Source organism: Lates calcarifer, linkage group LG2 (assembly GCF_001640805.2).
Source record: "Lates calcarifer isolate ASB-BC8 linkage group LG2, TLL_Latcal_v3, whole genome shotgun sequence".
NCBI classification, from domain to species: domain Eukaryota; kingdom Metazoa; phylum Chordata; class Actinopteri; family Centropomidae; genus Lates; species Lates calcarifer.
Window position 1 is genome coordinate 15,455,050 of NC_066834.1, and position 27,637 is coordinate 15,482,686.

The 27,637-nt window shown below is 40.7% G+C and overlaps 1 protein-coding gene across 1 annotated transcript; it reads right to left on the reverse strand.

Annotated features, from left to right (window-relative positions):
* On the reverse strand, nucleotides 1-27,434 carry LOC108894145 (mucin-5AC). The gene is given in 37 exon segments (XM_051078330.1): nucleotides 1-188; nucleotides 361-544; nucleotides 712-959; nucleotides 1,096-1,267; nucleotides 1,472-1,608; nucleotides 7,206-7,514; nucleotides 7,517-8,477; nucleotides 11,135-11,254; nucleotides 11,647-11,876; nucleotides 11,963-12,006; nucleotides 12,124-12,274; nucleotides 12,474-12,602; nucleotides 15,528-15,684; nucleotides 16,197-16,436; nucleotides 16,539-16,718; nucleotides 17,357-17,467; nucleotides 17,891-18,029; nucleotides 18,190-18,341; nucleotides 18,460-18,563; nucleotides 18,824-18,876; nucleotides 19,049-19,304; nucleotides 19,878-20,004; nucleotides 20,106-20,200; nucleotides 20,284-20,448; nucleotides 20,814-20,951; nucleotides 22,137-22,206; nucleotides 22,436-22,546; nucleotides 23,191-23,329; nucleotides 23,468-23,585; nucleotides 23,687-23,812; nucleotides 24,484-24,712; nucleotides 25,729-25,835; nucleotides 25,924-26,014; nucleotides 26,170-26,284; nucleotides 26,772-27,033; nucleotides 27,163-27,222; nucleotides 27,374-27,434. Coding segments are annotated over 37 exon segments (6,279 nt in total).
* Between the last annotated feature and the right edge of the window lie 203 nt (nucleotides 27,435-27,637).

Sequence of the window (27,637 nt, forward strand, 5' to 3'; positions counted from 1 at the left end):
TCACCTGCTCTTGATGATGTCACAGATAGTTGTATTACAGGTATCAGGCTTAGGTGTTGGTGTGGGGTGACTTGGAGGTTCACAGTAACTGTTGTTAGCATGCCACTCGTGTGCCATATGAGGACATGACGGATCAATTTTGCCACTGGGCAACATGCAATCATCTGTCCGGTTGTTGTCACACGTGCCTAGAGAAATCCTCATCATTAGTAAAACCATGACACAACTCAGTTATGTTGTACTGCTGTTTTCCTGCTGAATCACTAGAATTATGCAGAAGCCATTTTTTATTTTCAAGATATATTGATCTCCCAACTCTACATACAATAAGATGTTATTAATTTCTACTGCAGGACTCACCACACTGTCCCTCGGTGTTGCTAGCAAATTCACCATAGGGCAGGTAGATACTGAATATGAGCCCAGAGAAGGTAACCTTGGCATGAATTTTCGGGATCACGAGCACTGTATCAATACCAGTGGTGGCTATACGGAAATCAGCATTCTGGTATGCAGGACTCACAGGCCTGTCATTCACAGAAATCTAAAACAAAAGCATTATGAAATAAATATCAGAAATAAGTCTTTACAAAGTTCTAGGTTCAAGGTTCAAAGCAGTGACTCTTTCTGGTATAAAAGCCCTTCTTTGGACAGTTACAAATTAGGATTATGTCAGATTAGTGTATAATGTTAACAATGCTATTTATTTACCTGGTTTGTGAAAATGCCATTAATATCCTTCTGTGTAATAAAAATCTTATAGCTTTGGTAGAAGACTGTGATGGACTGAGGACAGGACAAACCATCAGGTGCACCACAGTAGTAGTTGTCGATCATAACGCTGAAGTTGTATTTGGGCAAGATCTCTTTAACTAGCCAGTAGGAACAGTTGCCTTGAAAACCATAGTAGGTTCCATCGAAGGTGACATAATGGGGGTCTCCCCATCCGTAGCAGATACCTTTATATTATATAGATATTAAAATGACATTTCAAGTCATCTGATATCATCTGGTGCGCAACATTCATTGTTAAAAATAGATGAGTAAAATAAAATGTGAGTAAAATGAAAAACGTTACTGTTAGGTCGGACTTACATTGGCATTCATAGTGTGAGCAGCATCCATCATCATCCCAGACTTCAATAGCAGGGAAGTTATTTGCACATACTACAGGCTTCTGAATTGGACATGGTGTGTGGGTATAGGTAACCTTGCCGTTAATACATGTTCCTACACTACATTTACTTTCCTTCCAACTTTCACCATCCTATAAGGGCAATTCAAGAAAAAAAGGTTGTTAATCTCATAGCCATCTTAATTTGTCATGCTAAATGCATAGCCTTTGATGATAAATGCTATAATACAATACTGCAATCCTTAAATGCTTACCCTGTTAGCATTTAAGGATTGCAGTATTGTTAAACAATTGTGTGAAACAGTTAAAATTGTACAAAATAGAAATAAAGATTACCTTTCTTGGAGGATTTACATCAACACACTCATTATTTGGAGGACATTGGTGGTGTTTGGCCACAACATGACAGGTCTCATTGCAGTACCCTATGAAACAGTGGCCATCGTGGTCTGTCACATTGTAGACCGTGGACCCTGCAAATGGGGTACAGGGAGATTGTTGAAAAAGGGTCTGTCACATATCACATATTTAATAGCACATATTGCAGAGTAGAAAGCCTGTGTAACACACACATGCTGTGCTGTTTATCATACTAGATTCTCCCAATTGGCAGGTTGCATGCTATACAGTAAATCTGATATGAAATGACTGATTAGCTGTTCACCCTTACATAAAAGAAGTTAATTCAAGTGTGCTATAGTATACTTCTTTTAAACTAAAGTAAGTATACTTAAAGTTTAGTTTTTATATACTTATCACAGATATACTGAACAAAATTAAACTTAGGGCTTATATACTGACACGTATACAGAGAAGTCTATATGGCTTATAGATGTATTTAATCTTTTGATTGAGACTGATATACTTAAGAAAAATATAATTAAGCATTCCTGCCTTATACGGAAACCTAAAGTATACTTGGCTTGTACTTGTGCTTTCTCTTTTGATTAAGTATCCTAATAAATACTTACTTCACACATACTGGCCTCGTTGAGTTAGTACTCCAGCATATCATTTTAATACTATTTTATAAACTTACATGTTCATGTTGAGAGTAACAAGTCACCTCTGAGGTGGAATAGCTGAGAGCAAATAATACATTTGTGGAATTGAACCCAATCTTTTATGTTCACTGTGTTATTAACTCATACAGAAACAGATTAGCATTTGGCTGGATAATCAAATGTCAGCCTGTTGTGTGCTGACTTGGTGGTAACATCTACTATCAAATATAGATATTTGTTACTATTACTTGATCCACAAGACTAATACAGGCTTATTGTACTTATGCTCCAAATATCTCATGCCAATTTAGCAGTCACTATTGTCTGAGTGAGGGAAAAGCAATAAACCAAAAATTGAAATGTACAAACACAATGGTGTCTGCCATAAATGTCACTCAACTGCAAGGTCAAAAAAACATGTTTTGTTACTAATCCGAACTTACCAGGGGGGAACTTTGTACCATTATGATGGCAATAGCAAGGCTCAGTGTGTGGCCTAGTAACTGGTTTAGAGGTTCCTCCCGTCACTACAGGTATCTCAGTTGTGGAGAGTGTAGTGGTAGTAGAAGTAGTTGTAGGTGGCTGAGTTGTAGTTGTAGGTGGCTGAGTTGTAGTTGTAGGTGGATGAGTTGTAGTTGTTGTAGTTGTAGGTGGCTGAGTTGTAGTTGTTGTAGTTGTAGGTGGTTGAGTTGTAGTTGTAGTTGTTGTAGTTGTAGGTGGTTGAGTTGTAGTTGTTTCAGTTGTAGTTGTAGGTGGATGAGTTGTAGTTGTTGTAGTTGTAGGTGGTTGAGTTGTAGTTGTAGTTGTTGTAGTTGTAGGTGGTTGAGTTGTAGTTGTTTCAGTTGTAGTTGTAGATGGCTGAGTTGGAGTTGGTGGACACTCACAGCATTTGAATTTAATCTCATAATCAAAACACTCTTGTTGAAGCCCTTGTTGTTTGTTGTTACATATGAGACCCACATTTTTATTGCAAGTCACAGCTTGTCCAACCTGTGAAATTGATAGACCTGGATAAAGAGCAGCTCTACACTGGACTTCTATGGGAGTTGAGCAAACATGGTACCCTGCAGAGATTATCTTCTGGATGGATTCATTGTCTCCACCATTAGGGCCTGTTGTTGGCTTTCCCAGATTAATCCAGTCTGACCAACTACATATCATATCATGTCCATCAGGGCAAGGTGCAGGTGTAGTTGGCTGAGGTGTAGTTGTTGTAGTTGTAGGTGGTTGAGTTGTAGTTGTTGTAGTTGTAGGTGGCTGAGTTGTAGTTGTTGTAGTTGTAGGTGGTTGAGTTGTAGTTGTAGTTGTTGTAGTTGTAGGTGGTTGAGTTGTAGTTGTTTCAGTTGTAGTTGTAGATGGCTGAGTTGGAGTTGGTGGACACTCACAGCATTTGAATTTAATCTCATAATCAAAACACTCTTGTTGAAGCCCTTGTTGTTTGTTGTTACATATGAGACCCACATTTTTATTGCAAGTCACAGCTTGTCCAACCTGTGAAATTGATAGACCTGGATAAAGAGCAGCTCTACACTGGACTTCTATGGGAGTTGAGCAAACATGGTACCCTGCAGAGATTATCTTCTGGATGGATTCATTGTCTCCACCATTAGGGCCTGTTGTTGGCTTTCCCAGATTAATCCAGTCTGACCAACTACATATCATATCATGTCCATCAGGGCAAGGCGCAGGTGTAGTTGGCTGAGGTGTAGCTGTTGTAGTTGTAGGTGGCTGAGTTGTAGTTGTTGTAGTTGTAGGTGGTTGAGTTGTAGTTGTAGTTGTTGTAGTTGTAGGTGGTTGAGTTGTAGTTGTTTCAGTTGTAGTTGTAGATGGCTGAGTTGGAGTTGGTGGACACTCACAGCATTTGAATTTAATCTCATAATCAAAACACTCTTGTTGAAGCCCTTGTTGTTTGTTGTTACATATGAGACCCACATTTTTATTGCAAGTCACAGCTTGTCCAACCTGTGAAATTGATAGACCTGGATAAAGAGCAGCTCTACACTGGACTTCTATGGGAGTTGAGCAAACATGGTACCCTGCAGAGATTATCTTCTGGATGGATTCATTGTCTCCACCATTAGGGCCTGTTGTTGGCTTTCCCAGATTAATCCAGTCTGACCAACTACATATCATATCATGTCCATCAGGGCAAGGTGCAGGTGTAGTTGGCTGAGGTGTAGTTGTTGTAGTTGTAGGTGGTTGAGTTGTAGTTGTTGTAGTTGTAGGTGGCTGAGTTGTAGTTGTTGTAGTTGTAGGTGGTTGAGTTGTAGTTGTTGTTGTTGTAGTTGTAGGTGGTTGAGTTGTAGTTGTTTCAGTTGTAGTTGTAGATGGCTGAGTTGGAGTTGGTGGACACTCACAGCATTTGAATTTAATCTCATAATCAAAACACTCTTGTTGAAGCCCTTGTTGTTTGTTGTTACATATGAGACCCACATTTTTATTGCAAGTCACAGCTTGTCCAACCTGTGAAATTGATAGACCTGGATAAAGAGCAGCTCTACACTGGACTTCTATGGGAGTTGAGCAAACATGGTACCCTGCAGAGATTATCTTCTGGATGGATTCATTGTCTCCACCATTAGGGCCTGTTGTGGGCTTTCCCAGATTAATCCAGTCTGACCAACTACATATCATATCATGTCCATCAGGGCAAGGCGCAGGTGTAGTTGGCTGAGGTGTAGTTGTTGTAGTTGTAGGTGGTTGAGTTGTAGTTGTTTCAGTTGTAGTTGTAGGTGGCTGAGTTGTAGTTGTTGGTGGCTGAGTTGTAGTTGTTTCAGTTGTAGTTGTAGGTGGTTGAGTTGTAGTTGTTTCAGTTGTAGTTGTAGGTGGTTGAGTTGTAGTTGTTGTAGTTGTAGGTGGTTGAGTTGTAGTTGTTTCAGTTGTAGTTGTAGATGGCTGAGTTGGAGTTGGTGGACACTCACAGCATTTGAATTTAATCTCATAATCAAAACACTCTTGTTGAAGCCCTTGTTGTTTGTTGTTACATATGAGACCCACATTTTTATTGCAAGTCACAGCTTGTCCAACCTGTGAAATTGATAGACCTGGATAAAGAGCAGCTCTACACTGGACTTCTATGGGAGTTGAGCAAACATGGTACCCTGCAGAGGTTATCTTCTGGATGGATTCATTGTCTCCACCATTAGGGCCTGTTGTGGGCTTTCCCAGATTAATCCAGTCTGACCAACTACATATCATATCATGTCCATCAGGGCAAGGCGCAGGTGTAGTTGGCTGAGGTGTAGTTGTTGTAGTTGTAGGTGGTTGAGTTGTAGTTGTTGTAGTTGTAGGTGGCTGAGTTGTAGTTGTTGTAGTTGTAGGTGGCTGAGTTGTAGTTGTAGTTGTTGTAGTTGTAGGTGGTTGAGTTGTAGTTGTTTCAGTTGTAGTTGTAGATGGCTGAGTTGGAGTTGGTGGACACTCACAGCATTTGAATTTAATCTCATAATCAAAACACTCTTGTTGAAGCCCTTGTTGTTTGTTGTTACATATGAGACCCACATTTTTATTGCAAGTCACAGCTTGTCCAACCTGTGAAATTGATAGACCTGGATAAAGAGCAGCTCTACACTGGACTTCTATGGGAGTTGAGCAAACATGGTACCCTGCAGAGATTATCTTCTGGATGGATTCATTGTCTCCACCATTAGGGCCTGTTGTTGGCTTTCCCAGATTAATCCAGTCTGACCAACTACATATCATATCATGTCCATCAGGGCAAGGTGCAGGTGTAGTTGGCTGAGGTGTAGTTGTTGTAGTTGTAGGTGGTTGAGTTGTAGTTGTTGTAGTTGTAGGTGGCTGAGTTGTAGTTGTTGTAGTTGTAGGTGGCTGAGTTGTAGTTGTTGTTGTAGTTGTAGGTGGTTGAGTTGTAGTTGTTTCAGTTGTAGTTGTAGATGGCTGAGTTGGAGTTGGTGGACACTCACAGCATTTGAATTTAATCTCATAATCAAAACACTCTTGTTGAAGCCCTTGTTGTTTGTTGTTACATATGAGACCCACATTTTTATTGCAAGTCACAGCTTGTCCAACCTGTGAAATTGATAGACCTGGATAAAGAGCAGCTCTACACTGGACTTCTATGGGAGTTGAGCAAACATGGTACCCTGCAGAGATTATCTTCTGGATGGATTCATTGTCTCCACCATTAGGGCCTGTTGTTGGCTTTCCCAGATTAATCCAGTCTGACCAACTACATATCATATCATGTCCATCAGGGCAAGGTGCAGGTGTAGTTGGCTGAGGTGTAGTTGTTGTAGTTGTAGGTGGTTGAGTTGTAGTTGTTGTAGTTGTAGGTGGCTGAGTTGTAGTTGTTGTAGTTGTAGGTGGTTGAGTTGTAGTTGTAGTTGTTGTAGTTGTAGGTGGTTGAGTTGTAGTTGTTTCAGTTGTAGTTGTAGATGGCTGAGTTGGAGTTGGTGGACACTCACAGCATTTGAATTTAATCTCATAATCAAAACACTCTTGTTGAAGCCCTTGTTGTTTGTTGTTACATATGAGACCCACATTTTTATTGCAAGTCACAGCTTGTCCAACCTGTGAAATTGATAGACCTGGATAAAGAGCAGCTCTACACTGGACTTCTATGGGAGTTGAGCAAACATGGTACCCTGCAGAGATTATCTTCTGGATGGATTCATTGTCTCCACCATTAGGGCCTGTTGTTGGCTTTCCCAGATTAATCCAGTCTGACCAACTACATATCATATCATGTCCATCAGGGCAAGGTGCAGGTGTAGTTGGCTGAGGTGTAGTTGTTGTAGTTGTAGGTGGTTGAGTTGTAGTTGTTGTAGTTGTAGGTGGCTGAGTTGTAGTTGTTGTAGTTGTAGGTGGTTGAGTTGTAGTTGTTGTTGTTGTAGTTGTAGGTGGTTGAGTTGTAGTTGTTTCAGTTGTAGTTGTAGATGGCTGAGTTGGAGTTGGTGGACACTCACAGCATTTGAATTTAATCTCATAATCAAAACACTCTTGTTGAAGCCCTTGTTGTTTGTTGTTACATATGAGACCCACATTTTTATTGCAAGTCACAGCTTGTCCAACCTGTGAAATTGATAGACCTGGATAAAGAGCAGCTCTACACTGGACTTCTATGGGAGTTGAGCAAACATGGTACCCTGCAGAGATTATCTTCTGGATGGATTCATTGTCTCCACCATTAGGGCCTGTTGTGGGCTTTCCCAGATTAATCCAGTCTGACCAACTACATATCATATCATGTCCATCAGGGCAAGGCGCAGGTGTAGTTGGCTGAGGTGTAGTTGTTGTAGTTGTAGGTGGTTGAGTTGTAGTTGTTTCAGTTGTAGTTGTAGGTGGCTGAGTTGTAGTTGTTGGTGGCTGAGTTGTAGTTGTTTCAGTTGTAGTGTGGTGAGTTGTAGTTGTAGTTGTTCAGTTGTAGGTGGTTGAGTTGTAGTTGTTGTAGTTGTAGGTGGTTGAGTTGTAGTTGTTTCAGTTGTAGTTGTAGATGGCTGAGTTGGAGTTGGTGGACACTCACAGCATTTGAATTTAATCTCATAATCAAAACACTCTTGTTGAAGCCCTTGTTGTTTGTTGTTACATATGAGACCCACATTTTTATTGCAAGTCACAGCTTGTCCAACCTGTGAAATTGATAGACCTGGATAAAGAGCAGCTCTACACTGGACTTCTATGGGAGTTGAGCAAACATGGTACCCTGCAGAGATTATCTTCTGGATGGATTCATTGTCTCCACCATTAGGGCCTGTTGTGGGCTTTCCCAGATTAATCCAGTCTGACCAACTACATATCATATCATGTCCATCAGGGCAAGGCGCAGGTGTAGTTGGCTGAGGTGTAGTTGTTGTAGTTGTAGGTGGTTGAGTTGTAGTTGTTGTAGTTGTAGGTGGCTGAGTTGTAGTTGTTGTAGTTGTAGGTGGCTGAGTTGTAGTTGTAGTTGTTGTAGTTGTAGGTGGTTGAGTTGTAGTTGTTTCAGTTGTAGTTGTAGATGGCTGAGTTGGAGTTGGTGGACACTCACAGCATTTGAATTTAATCTCATAATCAAAACACTCTTGTTGAAGCCCTTGTTGTTTGTTGTTACATATGAGACCCACATTTTTATTGCAAGTCACAGCTTGTCCAACCTGTGAAATTGATAGACCTGGATAAAGAGCAGCTCTACACTGGACTTCTATGGGAGTTGAGCAAACATGGTACCCTGCAGAGATTATCTTCTGGATGGATTCATTGTCTCCACCATTAGGGCCTGTTGTTGGCTTTCCCAGATTAATCCAGTCTGACCAACTACATATCATATCATGTCCATCAGGGCAAGGTGCAGGTGTAGTTGGCTGAGGTGTAGTTGTTGTAGTTGTAGGTGGTTGAGTTGTAGTTGTTGTAGTTGTAGGTGGCTGAGTTGTAGTTGTTGTAGTTGTAGGTGGCTGTAGTTGTAGTTGTAGTTGTTGTAGTTGTAGGTGGTTGAGTTGTAGTTGTTTCAGTTGTAGTTGTAGATGGCTGAGTTGGAGTTGGTGGACACTCACAGCATTTGAATTTAATCTCATAATCAAAACACTCTTGTTGAAGCCCTTGTTGTTTGTTGTTACATATGAGACCCACATTTTTATTGCAAGTCACAGCTTGTCCAACCTGTGAAATTGATAGACCTGGATAAAGAGCAGCTCTACACTGGACTTCTATGGGAGTTGAGCAAACATGGTACCCTGCAGAGATTATCTTCTGGATGGATTCATTGTCTCCACCATTAGGGCCTGTTGTTGGCTTTCCCAGATTAATCCAGTCTGACCAACTACATATCATATCATGACCATCAGGGCAAGGCGCAGGTGTAGTTGTTGTAGTTGTAGGTGGCTGAGTTGTAGTTGTTGTAGTTGTAGGTGGCTGAGTTGTAGTTGTTGTAGTTGTAGTTGTAGGTGGTTGAGTTGTAGTTGTTTCAGTTGTAGTTGTAGATGGCTGAGTTGGAGTTGGTGGACACTCACAGCATTTGAATTTAATCTCATAATCAAAACACTCTTGTTGAAGCCCTTGTTGTTTGTTGTTACATATGAGACCCACATTTTTATTGCAAGTCACAGCTTGTCCAACCTGTGAAATTGATAGACCTGGATAAAGAGCAGCTCTACACTGGACTTCTGTGGGAGATGAGCAAATATGGTACCCTGCAGAGATTATCTTCTGGATGGATTCATTGTCTCCACCATTAGGGCCTGTTGTGGGCTTTCCCAGATTAATCCAGTCTGACCAACTACATATCATATCATGTCCATCAGGGCAAGGTGCAGGTGTAGTTGGCTGAGGTGTAGTTGTTGTAGGTGGCTGAGTTGTAGTTGTTGTAGTTGTAGGTGGTTGAGTTGTAGTTGTCGTAGGTGGCTGAGTTGTAGTTGTTGGTGGTTGAGTTGTAGTTGTAGGTGGCTGAGTTGTAGTTGTTGGTGGTTGAGTTGTAGTTGTAGGTGGCTGAGTTGTAGTTGTTGTAGTTGTAGGTGGCTGAGTGGTAGTTGTTGTAGTTGTAGGTGGCTGAGTGGTAGTTGTTGTAGGTGGCTGAGTTGTAGTTGTCGTCGTTGTAGGTGGATGAGTTGTAGTTGTAGGTGGTTGAGTTGTAGTTGTTTCAGTTGTAGTTGTAGATGGCTGAGTTGGAGTTGGTGGACACTCACAGCATTTGAATTTAATCTCATAATCAAAACACTCTTGTTGAAGCCCTTGTTGTTTGTTGTTACATATGAGACCCACATTTTTATTGCAAGTCACAGCTTGTCCAACCTGTGAAATTGATAGACCTGGATAAAGAGCAGCTCTACACTGGACTTCTATGGGAGTTGAGCAAACATGGTACCCTGCAGAGATTATCTTCTGGATGGATTCATTGTCTCCACCATTAGGGCCTGTTGTTGGCTTTCCCAGATTAATCCAGTCTGACCAACTACATATCATATCATGTCCATCAGGGCAAGGTGCAGGTGTAGTTGGCTGAGGTGTAGTTGTTGTAGTTGTAGGTGGCTGAGTTGTCGTTGTTTCAGTTGTAGTAGAATGTGTTGTAGTTGTAGGTGGCTGAGTTGTAGTTGTTGTAGTTGTAGGTGGCTGAGTTGTAGTTGTAGTTGTAGTTGTAGTTGTAGGTGGCTGAGTTGCAGTTGTTGTTTCAGTTGTGGTAGAATGTGTTGTAGTTGTAGGTGGCTGAGTTGTAGTTGTTGTAGTTGTAGTTGGCTGAGTGGTAGTTGTTGTAGGTGGATGAGTTGTAGTTGTTGTAGTTGTAGGTGGTTGAGTTGTAGTTGTAGGTGGTTGAGTTGTAGTTGTTTCAGTTGTAGTTGTAGATGGCTGAGTTGGAGTTGGTGGACACTCACAGCATTTGAATTTAATCTCATAATCAAAACACTCTTGTTGAAGCCCTTGTTGTCTGTTGTTACATATGAGACCCACATTTTTATTGCAAGTCACAGCTTGTCCAACCTGTGAAATTGATAGACCTGGATAAAGAGCAGCTCTACACTGGACTTCTATGGGAGATGAGCAAATATGGTGCCCTGCAGAGATTATCTTCTGGATGGATTCATTGTCTCCACCATTAGGGCCTGTTGTGGGTTTTCCCAGATTAATCCAGTCTGACCAACTACATATCATATCATGTCCATCAGGGCAAGGCGCAGGTGTAGTTGGCTGAGGTGTAGTTGTGGTTTCAGTTGTGGTAGAAGGTGTTGTGGTTGTAGTTGTAGGTGATATATTTGGGATGTTTCCAGAAGTAGTACTTGTTGGATATGGTGTTTCGTCGCATTGTATTGTCTTGCAACATTTTACCTTTATTTCATAATCTAAACATATGGGTGGATACTGTAAGTTGTTCTTACACAAGAGTCCTACTTGGTTATTACATATTACTTTTTGTCCCAATTGTTCTAGGGGAACGCCTGGATAATGTACACCCTGACACTCAACTGCTACTGGATTCTCACAGATGTGATATCCTTTCTGTATGATGTGCTTGATGGTTTCATTGTCCCCACCTTCAGGGCCATATTCAGGGTAGTCTGAGTTTATCCATTTTGACCAAGAGCAGATTGTTTCCTGACAAGATGTTGGGGTAACATGTTTTGTAGTTGTAGGTATCACTGGGGGTTCTGTGGTTGATCTTGGAGGTGACGATGGAGTAGGCTTTGTTGGGCATGCACTGTAGTCACAACATAGAACTCTGACTTGGTAGTTAAAGCACAAGGCCAGTGGACCTGACTGCTTTTCATTTCTGCATATCAGCCCCTTTGCTAGATCACATTGTACCACTTGTCCCACATTTTCAATGGTGACATTAGGGAATTTCTCAGCTCTGCACTGGATCTGACTTGGATTATCACATATCTTGTGCCCTGCTGCTCTAATCTTTGCATAAGTTTCATTGTCTCCTCCTGGAGTTCCAAGTGTAGGGAAGCTAGTATCATACCATTGTGACCATTCACAAGGATTACATGTGACTGTAACTGGCTCTGTGGACACACATAATAACAGGCATCGGTTATGTGGTAATCTGACATTATGCATCTGATTATATATCTCCAAAATAAATACCTTCCACATACCTGGTGTGGTTGATGTAAAAACAAAGGTGGTTGGAGACTGGCTTGTTGTAGTAGTGGTTGCATGTGTACTTGGTGTAGGCACTAAGCATGGGTATGTCCTCCTGTCAATGGTACCATTCTTCCCACACACTGCTGTGATGCAGTTTCCATGTCCATCTGTTGTGTTATAGATGGTATTGCCAGGGGGATATTTGTTTCCATGATATGTGCAAGTACAGGCTGTAAGAAGAGGAGGAGATGTATTATTGACATAGTAACCCACCATTAGTATTTATTTTTAAATCTCACAATCTATCTAAATATACCTTGGGCATCATACTGGCATTTGATGGTCATTGCACTGCATGTACTTCAAGAGAAAAAAACATGAAATACATTGTCAGTTTAGATTTTTTTTAAATTTTATCTGAACTTGCAACAAAGGTACATTACCTTGATTGGCACATGTAAGATAAGTAAGACCTACCATGTATGACAGTTTTCAGTTGTTGGGACTTTGTCACCATTATTATAGTGTTTCCCCTCCTTATCATAGCAGCCACATTGTTCTTGCACAACACATGTCATTGTATCCTCATCGAAGTATGGCTGAGCAGAAGGACATTTTGGATAGCAACCTATTTGAAAAACAAACAGCCGTTCATATGCTGCAAGATATGAGTTCTTGTATACTTCTTGTCATTAATAAAAACAGAGATACCAGACAGTTGAAAATACAGCCAACATGTACAATATGACTGTTATGTCCAATACTGAGTCTTGAATCTTGAATTTGATGTGCATAAACAGATAAAGTTGTTTATCCCTATTTTGTACCTTCTAGAGGAGGTATCTGTGTGGAGCAGCTGCCTGAGGGGTTCCTGCAGGTTTTCATACAGGGAGATCCACATGGCATGTAGTGCCATTCACATTCACCAGGGGGATTGTAGTAATCACAGAAGATAGCTGGAAAAAATATATACAATTTATTTATTATATTTATTATTCAGTATGAGCATGTTCCAGACTGGACTGTTTAGTGAGCATACTGACAATTTTAGATGTGTAGTTGTGCATAGCCTTATCTTTATTTTTATACTTGGCAGACTTGGTACATTGGCTAGAAAAAATAGAGTATTGCAATGCAGATGACAATTGCCTTGAAATGGGTCATTTTCATAATTGCTATTTCCGTTAAATCCTGTAGTGAGTGACAAAATGCCTGCTCTCCCAACCTGAAGGCTACCACAGCCCCAGTTTAAGACACTTCAGACCCACCAAAAGTGGTCCAAGGAAGGAAAACCAGTAAACTGGCAACAGGGTCATGGGCAGCCATGGCTCACTGATGCATGTGGGGAGCGAAGGCTGGCCCATTGAATCCAATAGAGGAACTATTGTAACTCAGCTTGCTGGTTCCACTAGAAATTTGTCAGAACATACAGTGCATTGCAGTTTGTTGCACTGGGGCTGTGCAGCCACAAACCAGTCATGGTGCCCATGCTGTCCCATGTCCAATAACAAAAGCCCTACAATGGGCAAATGGGCATAAGAACTGGATCACAGAGCAAAGGAAGAAGGTGGCCTGGTCTCACATTTTCTTTTACATCATGTGGATGGCCAGGTGCATATGGGTTACTTACCTGGGGAAGACATGGCACCAGGACGCACTATGGGAAGAAGGCAAGCCGGTGTGATGCTTTGGGTAGTGTCCTGCTGGGAAACCCTGGGTCCTGCCATTTATGTGGATGTTACTTCAACACATACCACTTACCTAAATATTGCTGCTGACCAAGTACATCACCTCATGGAAATGGTATTCCATGATGGCAGTGGCCTCTTTCAGCAGAATAATAGAGCCTGCCACATTGCAAAAATGGCTCAAGAGGAATAGAGGAACAGAGTAAGTTCGAGGTATTGACTTGGCCTCCAAAGTCTCCAAGTCAGCTTAATGAGAAGAATAAGGTCATAGTCTTAAACACATATGCCTTGCCTTGGTGTTATAAACTCGCCAAAGGATGAGATAGAAGCCACTGACATCAAGACAAGGAAGGTATTCACAATGTATGGAGGGTTTCACCCCAAGTCCAGCACCCTGAGACTGTAAACTAAGCGAAATGAGGGAGGCTGAGGACTAGTGAGTGTCAAAACCACTGTCCAGGATGAAACAACAAAGATCCAGGAGTACATCAGGAAGATGGCCCTCATAAATGAACTGCTGAGTGAATACCTCGGGTAGCAGAAACCCAATAATGATAAGGAGGAGAAGGATAAACTATCATGGACGGACAAACCCCTGCACAGCATGTATCAGCAACAGACAGAGGAAGTGGCTGATATCAATAAATCCTACCAGTGGCTGAAAAAGGCTGGACTGAAGGACAACACAGAAGCACTAATCATGATGGGACAAGAACAGAAACAGTACAAGATCAATAGAGGCTGTGGTCTACCACCACAGGACCCCAGATACAGTCTGTGCAAAGATGCCACTGAGACAGTTCAGTACGTAACAGCAAGGCATAAGATGCACACAGAAACAGCGTACATGGAACACCATAGTCATGTGGCTGGCATAGTGTATAGAAACATCTGAGTATGGGCTGGAGGTCCCATGGTCTGAATGGAAAACACCTCCTAAGGTAGTTGAAAATGACCAAGTTAAGATCCTGCTGGACTTCCAGACCCAAACTGACAAACTGGTGATGGCTAACCAACCAGACATTGTGTCAACAAACAAACAGAGGAAGACAGTAGTGACAGATGTAGCGAATCCAAGTGACAGCAACATCTAGAAGGAGGAACATGAGAAGCTCAAAGAAAACCATGAGCTGAAGGAGGAGCTAGAATAAATGTGGAAAGTAAAGGCAACAGTGGTGCCAGTGGCAATCGAACAGAAACTGTTATAACTATCCGCTGGGGGCTGTGACCCCGAAACTGGGAGAGTGGTTCCAACAGATTCCAGGTACAACATCTGTCCGTCTCTGTCCAGAGGACTGCAGTCCCAGGAACAGCTACAACACTATGCAGAACCCTCAAACTCCCAGGCCTCTGGTACAGGTCCTGAGCTTGAGGAAGACACACAGCATCCCAGGGGGCATGAGAGGGATATATATACAATTGGAAGTATGCCTAATGTGATGATTATCACAAAAGGTCATAAAATGTGGAATACATCATTATATCTTACACATTTGCACAGTATACATGGCTGGTCAACCGGCATCCCCTCAGCACCCCCAATGTGTGTGAAGGTGCAAAGGCCCAATCAATGCTGCCTGTAGCTTTAATCATCAGGTTGTTCCTGAGTAGTACTTTTCTGCCCTAGTTCCATACTAACCATTCACATTTTAGAAGACTGCATTGTCCTGTAGTTATTTAGAAAAATAAATAGTTTATTTTTACAAATTCCTCCTCATCACCTACAAAGCCCTCAATAACCTTGCCTCCTCTTATCTCACTGACCTCCTCCACTGCCATTCCCCCTCCCGCCGTCTCCAATCTGTTGATTCCAACCTGCTGACCCCCATCACCAGAACCAAGCACCAAACCTTAGGGGACTGAGCCTTCACTGCCACTGCCCCTACCCTCTGGAATTCCCTTCCACAACACATCAGGAACTCAGACTCATTACAGATCTTCAAATCACTAATCAAGACCCACCTGTTCAACTAGGCATTTGGATAGTTATAACAGTCACTTTAATATAATTTACTTATTTCTTTTTACTGTTTCTCTTTTTTTGTTATATTGTTAAGCGTCTTTGAGTGTCTTGAAAGGCGCTATAGAAATTTGAATTATTATCATTATTATCTTGAAAATTAATTTAGCTCAGTAAAACTGTATGAAATGTATGCTGATTGTAGCTTCTCAACAAGAAATCCTGTTACTTACGGCAGATCTTTGGTGTTCTCCATTGTATACAGACACCAGCTTGATTACAGGATTCCGCATAAGCAGCCACAGCAGTGCAGAAACACTCGCAGTCTCCACCAGTGTCACAAGCACATGAGTCAAACACACATGCCTCATAGTATGGAGCAGGATCCACCTGTATGTGATGATACATTAATGGTTTGAATAGTTGAAAGGGCAATTCCCCAACACAAAATGGAGGAAAGGCACTACTACATCTACTTCTAGCTCACTGCATCTCAGCTGCAAATATTGTAATTTTTACAATACTGCATTTACTGTGTCTTACTTTTTAAATTAAGATTTGAGTACAGAACATATGTATAGTTAACAGAAAATGCTATGATACCTCTATATTTTTACTGACTATACTGGACCAGGGGAAAACCTTGACTTGAAAGTGGTGCTGAATGTTAACTAAGTTGTTTAAATAATTAGAATTAATTTTTTGAGGACCATGGATGTCCATATTAAATTTCTTAGTCTGTCCAGCAGTTGACATATGTTAATGCTGGATCTGTGTTAGAGGGACAGGCAGGAAAACTGACTAGCATCTGCATCATGAGATCCCGCTGTGTGCAGGGTAAAAACAAGATGAAAAAGAGAAGAAAAACTTTAACAACAAACTTAATATCAACAGCAACCTACGGTGGAGTGGCAGGCAGAGAAGACATCACTCTGTATGATGCTGCACTGTTTCTGGGCCCACGACTGTCTGAATGGGTTGTCTCTACAGGGGCTGGTGATGCTCTGAGCATCAGGACAGCTTGGTAAATCCTTCCAGCTATTGCCAAACACCAATGGACTGACCACTACAGCATGGCACCGTGTAGTGAAGTCATTATTTGCATTGCTGTCATAGCTGCCACACAGCCCACAAACACGCCCCTGAAAGAATAGAGCTCCTTATGTAATGTCAAGTATCAAAATAAAGTTTGTAGTTTTTTTCACATTAAAACCAAAATCTTACTTTACATATTCCAGTTGTACCTTATATTTTGGACTGAGCTTGATGAACAAGCTGGTCTTCCTGTCCCACATGACAATGAGTCCATTGTTGGCTTCAATTACCAGGTAGTTGCCCATAGTGCTGTACCGGAATGGAACAGTTTCTTCATTTCCACTTGAAAGCAGCTGGTAGCTTCCCTCTGTTAGAATCACTTCTGCACTCTAAAAAAGACAAACAGACATTGATTGTTGTCAAATGCATCATATATATCTGTCAGTGTAGATGCTGGGTTTCAAAGCATCCACATTCCAATATTTCCACACTTTCTGCTTCAGTTGATGAATGACTTGTTCCAGCAGCCCATTTCTTAGCCCTGACACCAAATGCAGACTTTGTTGACCTGGGTGACATCTTGTGTTTGCGGTTTCACTCGTGCCTGAGGTAGGCTGCTGATAGCATTAAGGACCTTGCCTAGGGGTCCACACTGGATATTGTCCCGCCCTGACTGGGAATCGAACCGTGATCTCCTGTTTCAAAGTCAGTGGTTTACACCTCATATAAAATATTGACAAAAAAAGGAAACAGTGTCTTAGTAGGGTGTTGGGCCACGAGCCCCCAAAACAGATTCAATGCACCTTGGCATTGATTCCTCTCTCAGTGCCCTCCATATTTGAGGGATGGAACACCATTCTTCCAAAAGATATTCCCTTATTTGGTGTTTGGATGATAGTGGCAGATAGCGCCACACTCTCAGCCAGTCTCCTGTAGGTGTTCAACTGGGTTGAGATCTGGTGACTGGTGACATCATGTTTCCCCACTGAGTCAGACAATTCAGTTATTATTCATATTGACTGTTTACCTCCAAGAAGATCCTGATGGTCTTGGAACAGGTGGTTCCTGTGGTTCCACACGGAACATTCTCAGTGATCACTCTGAAGGTTCCATTACTCTCAGCACTGCCACAGTAGTCCTGAGGAAGGAGGCCCACATACAAGCACATTTTATACAAATTGAGAGATACTGTTGCAATCTACTCCTCATCTTCCCTTGGCCTCTTCCTCAGCCCCTGATTACTTCTCCTTGACCATGTTTGTCCCTTCACCTCCCCAGACCTGCCATTTTCCAACCGCACCACCAGACTTTTTTCCTGTCTCCATACCCTCCTGCTCACCCATTTCTTAACCTCAGTCACCTCTCCTTCCTTGCCTACACCTCATCACCACATCACTTTAAATTTGTACAACATAACTAAACTTTTTGTAGGAAATAGAGTTTGTGATTTAGGTTTTACTATTTTGAATTCCTCTCTGATATTGTCTTTAATCTTTTCTGAAAATGCACTTCACCTCCGTCATTCTTAATCATTCACCAACTTTTTTGTATGCATTCATACCTGAGTGAGAATGTATTCACAGTTGCCATCAAAGGTGAACCGCTTCTGATCAAAAGTCATGTAGTGTCCAGCACCATAGACAGAGCAGGTTCCATCACACTGATTGTTGGTACAGATCCATTTCCTATCTTTACAAGTGCTGTAAACAGATACAGATTAATAGAATCAGGCTTATAATTAAACATGTGCCTTTATTTGTGCATATCAGTCACAGATAGGGGGGTGTAACTAAAAGAATTACATACCAGGCACATCTTAACTTAGCTTTACAAAATTTAATTCCACTTGTATTCCCTTACCAGGTGTTGCAGTCCACCCTAGTGGTCTCACCAGGGTGGTAGGAGATGCCATTATGAACACAAGGACAGGCCTCTGGCTTAATGCAGCCTCCTTTACCATCAGATACCATCCCAGATGGACACATACAGCCAGATACGCACTCTGTGGCCACCTGGAGAAAACACCAAATTTAAAATCCACAGCCATAGTTTTTTTTTCTGCTCCAGAACAGAAAACGTTTAACTCTACCTCAGAACTTATTAAGATTTTTTTCGGAAAAGGTAACTCACACAAGCCATGTCTAATGTGTTGCAGCTCTTCTCGCACTCCGTTCCTTTTGCAGCTGGACCATTAGTAGAGCAGTTGAAAAACACAGTGGGAGGAGCACAGGCCGCTGAGAAAATACATGTCTGAAATTACTTAACCGCATCTACCATTTTCCTGATTTTATGCAACATTCAAGGCTGTGCATTTTATGCCTCAAATGCTGCATGAGAGTCAGTAGCTCTTTTATTTTCTACTCATTTCCTCTTCACGTTCAATTATGACTAATCTTTATTTTTGCAAAGATTCACCCTCAAATACCCACATCGTTTAAGTAGCACTCACCATTAGGCTGCTACTTATCTTTAGATTCTGTATCAGGTAACTTACCTGGCTGTGCAATAAACTCTCCAATGCAGCTGAATTTGCCCTCTTTACAGGTGCTAGTGGACAAATACAAAAAACATATTAATATATATATAAAATCACATTTCAGTGGCCAAAGACATTAAGAATTGGGGTTTTAAGACTATGATATGATGTATAACGTATGTTCATTCATTCATTCGTTCAAATAACACAATAAAAAACTTGAACAATATATAATTTTCATACCACATGACCCCATCCTTGTTGACGACCTGTCCAGGAGGCACCACGGAGCCTTTATCATAACATGGACAAGCTTTAGATGGGACACAGTTCCCAGAGTCATCCAGATAGGTTCCCTTTGTACAGATACAGCCGTCAATAGGCGGAAAGGTGGCGTGGCAGCTGAGATCTGTGGTGCCAAGGCAGCGGCAGGTGTGACTGTTCGATGTGATGTTGTTGGAGTAGACCATGTTGTTCTGGCAAGAGCTGGCATATTTCCCTGAGGAGGTCAGACCACAAAATAAGTGAAAAATGATGAGACTGTTCTACTGCAGTCCTGCCAGGTGAAGATGTTTGTAGGAACACACCAATGTTTTTGCACATTTTACATTATTATAACAGCATTTATGAGTAGTTTTACTGTAGTGTTTTAGGTTGTTGAAATGTGAACACTGATACTATTAGAACCCTGTTGTTTTTGTTGAATGTATTATTATTATTACTGAAGATTATGAAGATAAATGGGTGTCATAGCAAAGGGTCTGAATACTTATGTCAATGTGATATTTCAGTTTTTCCCTTTTTTTAAAAAAAAAAAAAAAAAGCACCTACAGACTGTCTTTTCTTGGAGGATCACACAGGACTCTTGCAGCACACAAGAAAGTATTTCTAGATTATAGACCGGGTAAAGTGGACAGCTGCCCTGGAGCCCCACATGTCCAGTAGCCCCAAAAGCCCAAGGGTGGACTGTGTGTTACTTGGTTTGTAGTGTTTTAACAAAATTCTAATTATGAGTTGATATCCACAACAAACAGTGGAAATTTCTTCTGTTTCATTGTTCCTCACTACTCACCACAAATGGTCTTCCTCCAGTTCTTGATCTGGATTCCTGCTGCTGCACAGGCATGGACGTAAGAGGAGACTGCAGCACACATGCAGTCCTCACTCTTCTCGCAGTTACAGCTGTCATACATGCAGTTCTATAAGGAAACAAAATAAAGAAACAGCAGTGTGAAGTCATATCAAAGGTCTGGAGATTGAGTCCACAGAAACATATAAAAGCTGTGGCTGTGAGATTTACCTCTTTGTAAGAGTCAGGACTGATTTCTGAGTGACAGGAAGCAAACACTCCCTGGGGATCATTCAGCATGGAGCACCAGTGCATGGCGTACTTCTCTATCAGTGACACACAGGGACCAACATCAGTCATTCTGATGAATCCACAGTGATTACACAGAATCTAAATGAGTCAAACCTACCATTATCCAGACTGAGACTGCAGGGGTTCTCAAAGTTGCTTTTCACATCTGTGCAACCAGCATGTGTCTTCCAGCTGTTAACAAAACCAGCTGCTGTGGCATCTGGAACACCGCTGAGCTTAAGGAAGTCATCAGCTTGGTTACTATTGAAGTTACCACACAGACCTGCAAGCATACAAATTCATATTAGTGTGCTGATATGTGGTATTTCTACACAGTCCTGGCTCTAGAATTGAGATATAAATGAAGTGGATTGGCGCGATCCATTCCAGCCAATCATGCCATTCATGCTAGTGCACAGGAGGTGGGAGGGTATAAAGGGGGTAGAAAGAGTGAGATAGATGGTATTTCAGATGCATATTACAGAGCAAAGATGGAGTTATGGCACACAAACAGCCTAAGAGGAAATTGACAGAGAAATATACATTTTAAAAGAAAGGCTATGACAGAGCCAGTAGGTCAGTATTTTAGCTCTCTCTGTGGGCTGTTTTCAGGCTTAGAGCACAGACAGATTATTTTAGTGTACCTACCACAGGTCTTGGCCTGATAGTCACTGGTCACTGTGATGTAGATCTGCATGACTGGCTGGAGCTGCACCTCTAGCAGAACACCGACAGATGTCTGGACCAGCAGGTAGAAAGAGGATGCTCTGAAGGTGGAGATGCCAGCTAAAGGTTAAGAGAAAAGGGGATGGGAGTTTGTTAGAGGGGTGTAGGAGTGGAACAGTTCACAGTTAAAGCACATTAAGTTATTACTGAGCATATGCTGTTGATTTCAGTGTCTGAAAGTATGAACGTGGTGTGAATCTCTTTCAGGGCCATTTCTATGTTGTTGTTTTTTCATATAATTTTAAATTGGTTATTTTTTATAATTAATATTATTTCAGTTTTTTGCATTTTTTTACATTGCATTCCTTGTTACGGTTAACTCTTCTGCTGAGCTGTGGAGGAAATGACCCAACATGGCCACAAGATGTCAGCAGCTACACTTTTTCATCTGCAAGTACAGTACATACACTACAGCTTACTGTATTTCGAACATTTATTAACAGCTGGAATGAGCTAGAAACATGAAATGTAAACCTGTAATTGGAGATGATGTGCAAATTCTTTCCAAGAAATATGAGTCAAATCAGACCAGATGGTGGCTCTGTAATCAAGGCCCAGAAATACAATTTTGCAAAGCCATGCCCTTCATAACATAGGTCCGATTGCCTTGAATTTTGACACAAAAACCTCCTGTACCATAAAAGTCCACCATGATGGATTTATTACCATGTTGAAGTTTTGAAAAACACATTTTTGACATCTCCCTAAATTGTAGGTCCAACTGCTACCAAATTTTCTGTAGATAATCATTGGACCAAGCTTATCAGAAGTTGCATGACAATTGTTTAAGTTTAAGTCGTTGAGAGATAACCTTTACTTGGGGTGAGGCTTAGCAAGAAATTGGCCATAACTCACTAATAGTTTGTCAAATCATCTATTACAAACCAACATGATTTCTATAACAAAGCACGGACAATGACTCCAACTACAGTGTGCCAAATTTAGTGTTTTCACCGATAGTTTCCCTTTCCTTTATTAAATAACTAAAGCCATATACATGTTAAAAAACAGCTTTATGTACGGGCTATATTACCATACATGAGAATAAACTGAAGACAGTATTTAAGTGTTGATTGAGTAAAGGAAGAAGAACTAAGGAGACTGACAGCAGCCAAAATAAAGTATTTGTCATTCGGCTAAACTATCTGTAGTACAGATTAAATAGAAAAATATACTGTATCTTATGATGTGTTTTCATACATTTAAGATAGACATAAAGTCAGAAGTAATTGGTATGCATCTCACCAGCAGAAAAAGGTAACTGGGCGTAGATGCCGTTCACAAAAACCTTTCCACTGGGCTGGATGGTGATGACCTTTATATGAAAAGATACAAGATCTTATTGAAGTCTTTACATTCTGGGATTGTGTGATTAAAAAAACAACAAAACAAATAAATTATGCAATAATACATGTACAGTGATGAATTATCTAATTCAGTATAGTTCCAAGGCTCCAAGATTATTTCAATAGGATACTATAAAATATAGAAACAATTCAATAATATGTCCATTCTCTAATACAGTATTATAGTCTTATACTCACATTAGCCCCTCCAGACAAACCCAAGGTAACAGACTTCAGGCAGGTTTCACTTTCAGTCAGTCCACACTGCACTAGTTCTCCCTGTACCACAAACTGAGTTCCACTGCAGTCCTAAACATACAGATACACAAAACTATTAAACTTCTGCTGAATTGAAACAATACGCCTGCAGAGTGTGGTGCATTGGGAACAGAATACCAGTAAAAGAAGTAACTGTGAGTGGATGTATCATTTGTAGCAAGACCACGAAGTAATAATAGCAGTGGTTTTTGAATAGAAAAGAAGAAAAGTTGGTAATATTTTTATGATAATTATTATGTCAACATTGTGTGTTTACTCTGTAGTTCAGAATATTAATAATAATAATAATAATAATAATAATAATAACATAGTAGTGGCGACTAAAGGTTAAATCCAAAATTCTCATGACCAATTAATTATTGTTGATGTAACAAAACACTGTCAACATCAGAAAATATTATTAACATACTCTGGTTTTTAAGACACATTACTGTGTATCATCAACTTATACTTTGTTGTTGGAAGTGGTACCATTTTCCGATTCTTTTGCCTTTTTTACTATTTAAGTGGTGGTAGGTGATTCTATATGTGGAACGATATAGAGATGACATACATACCCCTGATCTCTTGTTTTTATTATATATGTCTACAATAGTTGTGGTTGGTTTGACGTTGAGGTCTCTAGGGCTTGTGTAGCAGTGTTGTACTGGTATAACAGCAGTGATGTACACTACCTTAGCTAGAATGTAGGAGCAGTCCCCATGGAAGGTGTAGACCTTTCCGTCAAAAGTGTTGACATGAGCTCCTCCCTCCACAGAGCAGGTTCCTGGACAGTTCTTCTCCATACATTTCCATTGACCACTCTCACACACACTGTCAGCACACACAATTTGATCTTAATTACCAGTGGATGATCAATTAATTTCTTTGCAACCTAGGCTACACTAGACTTAGGATATTATGTGGAATGATCTTTTAACATAAGATAGACTGACATAATGAATATATTACCATTTTTTGCAGTTACTTGAGTAGGACTCTCCATGTCCATAGATCTTCTTGTTGTAGCTGCAGGAGCACTCATTGAGTGGAACACAACCCTTGCCATTTAAGTCATCCAGCACCATGCCTGAGAGTGATCAGCATATTACTTAATTGTAACACACATGTGTTACAATTAAGTAATATGGTGCGTTTATGTGTGTGAATGTGTGTGTTACTCTGCTGTACCTGCCGGGCAGAAGCATCCATCGATACAGTGATTTTCACAGGTGCGGCTGGCCTCTGGGTTAGAGCAGGTATCAGCACAGGGACTTCCACACTCTTTGTACTCCATTTTGTAGGGACATGACTTCCCTGTGAATACACCAGTTTGTTACTCACCACTTAACTTACGTAACCTCTCAGATAACATTCATTCACACAAACTGTATTATTGAAGCATTGTTCCCTCCCATTGAATGGCCTGCCCACACTTCTAAAAGTATCCTCTGCAGAATGTCTAAACTTTGAGAAGGGTTGGGGTTGAATTCATGTTATGAATGACGTGATGATCATGTTTTATGAATCAGCTTACTCACTCTGACCTCAGTGTTTGATTAATGAGGAACTGTGTATGTCTGTGTAGGTCCGGAGTCATCCAATGCTAGAGTTGAAGGCTTTTAGGTTGAATTTAAGTATATTAATATATACAACAACACAAGCAACAAATTCAGTAGTCATTGCAATTTTCCCAAGGACCCACTGACACAGCCTCAAAGTTACAACAGTATCTCATTAGTCACAATATGTTTTGTTGTCATGTCATGATTACTGTGGCCACTAGATGTCGCTTAACAAGGAGACGTAACTGTGAGATGTAATAAGCTGCTGCACAAACGCTGTATGTGATCGTTTTGTACAGGAGGTCAGTCTCCACTCTTTTTCACATTTTTCTAATTTTGTCTTCCTCTTGAATTTCTTGGCCTTTGTGTGTTTTGAATCAGTGAACTAATATTTAATTAGGAGGGTATAATAAGTGTACTCACAGCAGAGCTCTTTGGTTCTCCAGTTGTGGGGCTTGCCACCCGCATGGACACACTGTCTGGAGAACTCAGACACAGTGTTGCACAGGCAGAAGGGGTCTGCATGTTCATCTACATCACTGCCACACTGGCAAAGGTCTGCAACACAGGCAGAGGTGAAGGCATCAACATCCAGCAGACTGTGACAGCTGTTGAAGGCCGGCCCTGTGAGGATCTGCTCGCACAGAGGTTTCTACAGGACAAACAGACAGGAATTGAAACAGATTAGCTTTGATTTAAGTTTAAGAAGTGGTTTGAACTTATGTGGTCTGGGTACAAGTCAAATGATCACTTTAGAAGCTGTCTAGTCTATTAGAAGCTGTGGTTTAAACTATACCTGTGGTTTACAAGAGGGCTTCAAAAAGTTTGTGGAAAAAGGACAGTTGGAAAAAATGGTTTAAGTTATAATGTTTATTTTTGCATTGCAACATGCATTTAAATGTTCATCTTAGAACATGTTATGACACGTTAGTATGAGAACATACAGGTGCACTGAGATCATAATTCCTGCATATGATTTTTAGCTATGCCCCCTCATAACGCAAACCCATTTGCTGTGACCTACAGAAATGACTGAAACTCCTATAGAGGTCACTGCATCTGAGGTTCCACTTAAGCCCACTAGACAATTGTTTAACGGTTGTTTAGGGTAATAAGAATTCTGAATAAGGATAGATTTACACAGCTCATCTGGTTTTATTAATTTCTAAAATGTCATCTTCTACCATATATGTTCCTTTGAAAGTAACACTATAATCAAGTGTAAAATTTAGTTACAAATATGTGTCATCAAAATAAAGTTTTGATGCCAGAAAATAAGGTTTCAGATTATTGATATTGCAACAGATTGAGAAAAAACCTATAATATGATACAGTCAAATATAACTTGTGCAAATAGAGGAATAATCTATCAATGTAACTATCAAAAATATCAATAATAAATCAACTAACACTGAATCTAAATATAACTTTTGTTAGTTTACAAGAAAACTCCACAGGGCCCATTTAAATTTTATGGATAACGGGGGTGCCACAGACCCCTCTATTATCCAGCCACCATTGAAGCCATTGCAGTGACACCACAAGACATGTAGTTATCTGATGCCATGATAATAATAGTGCTATAGTATTGTGTGTATATCTATCTATCTATCTATCTATCTATCTATATATATATATATATATATATATATATATATGAAGCCTCACCATGTCGTTGCAGCTTTGTGTTGATTCCAGTGTGTAGTCTGAACAGCTTTCAGTTGGACCATCCATTTTCCAGAAGTTGGCAAAATCCACTGGGGAAATTTTTGAACCTGTTTGGATAATATCAAAAAGACATACTTCAGTTCTGTGGCCATGCTTACAGTGACTACCTTGTTAAAGTGTTGGGTCAAAGTGTACCATGACTGTAGAACTCGTTGTGGAGCTGAAGCCCATTAAAGTCTCCACAAAGACCACAGGTTTGGTTCTTGTACTTCAGGTCTAGCTCCACCTGAGACACACACACACACACACACACACACGCACATGAATATAAATATATGTATTACTAGCACCCCCCCCCCCCCCCCACACACACACACACACACATATATATATATATATATATATATATATATATATATATATATAGCCAGATAATCTTACCAGAAAAGAGTCCTCCTCATTCCAGATAGCGGCTAATCCCAGGTTTGCTTTGATTTTGATGTAGGTGGGAGTTTTTTCAATGAACACTCCTGAATGACTAAGTGGTAACACAGCACTGCAAAAATAACAAAACAAGTTCTATTATTTTGGCCATTGTGTGTTTTTGCCACTTGTGTTCCTGGAGTCAAAGGGCAATTGTGAATGGAGCTGTCAGTTCTATTCAACCATGTGGAAAGGTGCAGCAGAGAGCAGCAGCAGACATTAATGTTTTTTTTTTAGGGAGATTTACTTTTTCGTCTGATGTCCTTAGGTTCTGGCTATGCTGTTCTAATAATTATCACTTCAAGTGTTTTTACAATGGATAATTCTCAAGATCAGGTTGGATCATTTCAGATCAGATCATTTTATTCATTTATAAAACATCATATCTTCAACCGTATATGTTCTTTTGAAGGTCAGACTATAATCAAGTTTCAAATTTGAGCATTTTTTCATATAAAAATTTCTGTTCAAACATTAATTTACTTAATTAACCAGTACTCAGCAGTTTTTAAAGAAACAATGCAAAGGTTTAAGATTTAAGGTCTTTAGAGTAAACTTACACTTTGCCATCAACGACCACTGAGCCTTTGGAGAGCTCCACCACTGAACCCTCCAGCTTCATGATGATGTTTTTGATGGTTGGATGGCCATTGACCTGCTGTCTTCTTATCTGGATGTTGAAGTCCTTGTAGCTGCTCCTGCATGAAGACGTCAGGACGTAGTTGCAGGTGGAGTGCAACTGGAAAACATCCCCATCAAAGGTCTTGAAGTGGAAGTTGCCCCATGTACTGCAAACTTGGCCATTGTGGATGGGACTCACACCTATAAAGACAAATCAGGACATGATAACGCAAAGGCAACAATATTTCACACAAGTCTTTACCCACATGAATGGATGCTCACACAGTTATTAGTCAGTTTACAATTACTATCAACAACCACCAAACTCACCTGTTAATTTTTCAGGAATCTGGGACATTGAGGAGAAAGTGTTCACAGCAGACTTTGCCTCTGTTGAGAGAGAAGAATTATTTGTTAAGTTATCAATAATCAAATCCAAAACAACATTAAAATGCAATAAGGATGAACTTTGCTTGAGCACACAGATAAATATTTGAACTGTTAAACTGTCCTGCTGCCTAATGGAGTAAAATGTATGTACCGCTTTGCCAGGCAGCTACAATGGCAGACAGGGTCAGCCATAGCAGCCACTCCTTAGCCATAGCCATTTGCTTCTCCACAGGAATAGTGAGGAAGATGGGAGGGAGGCCCAGTTCTTTATACCAGGGGACGTCTTAGTCTGGTGAGGGAGTGGCATTCCCATACCTTTTCTTGGTGATTCATGACTGCTGGTCCTGCCCTATGTCCCTTTTGTTTCCACGGTCTTTGGATCACATACCTGTTATGAAAGACAAGGTTACTGAGC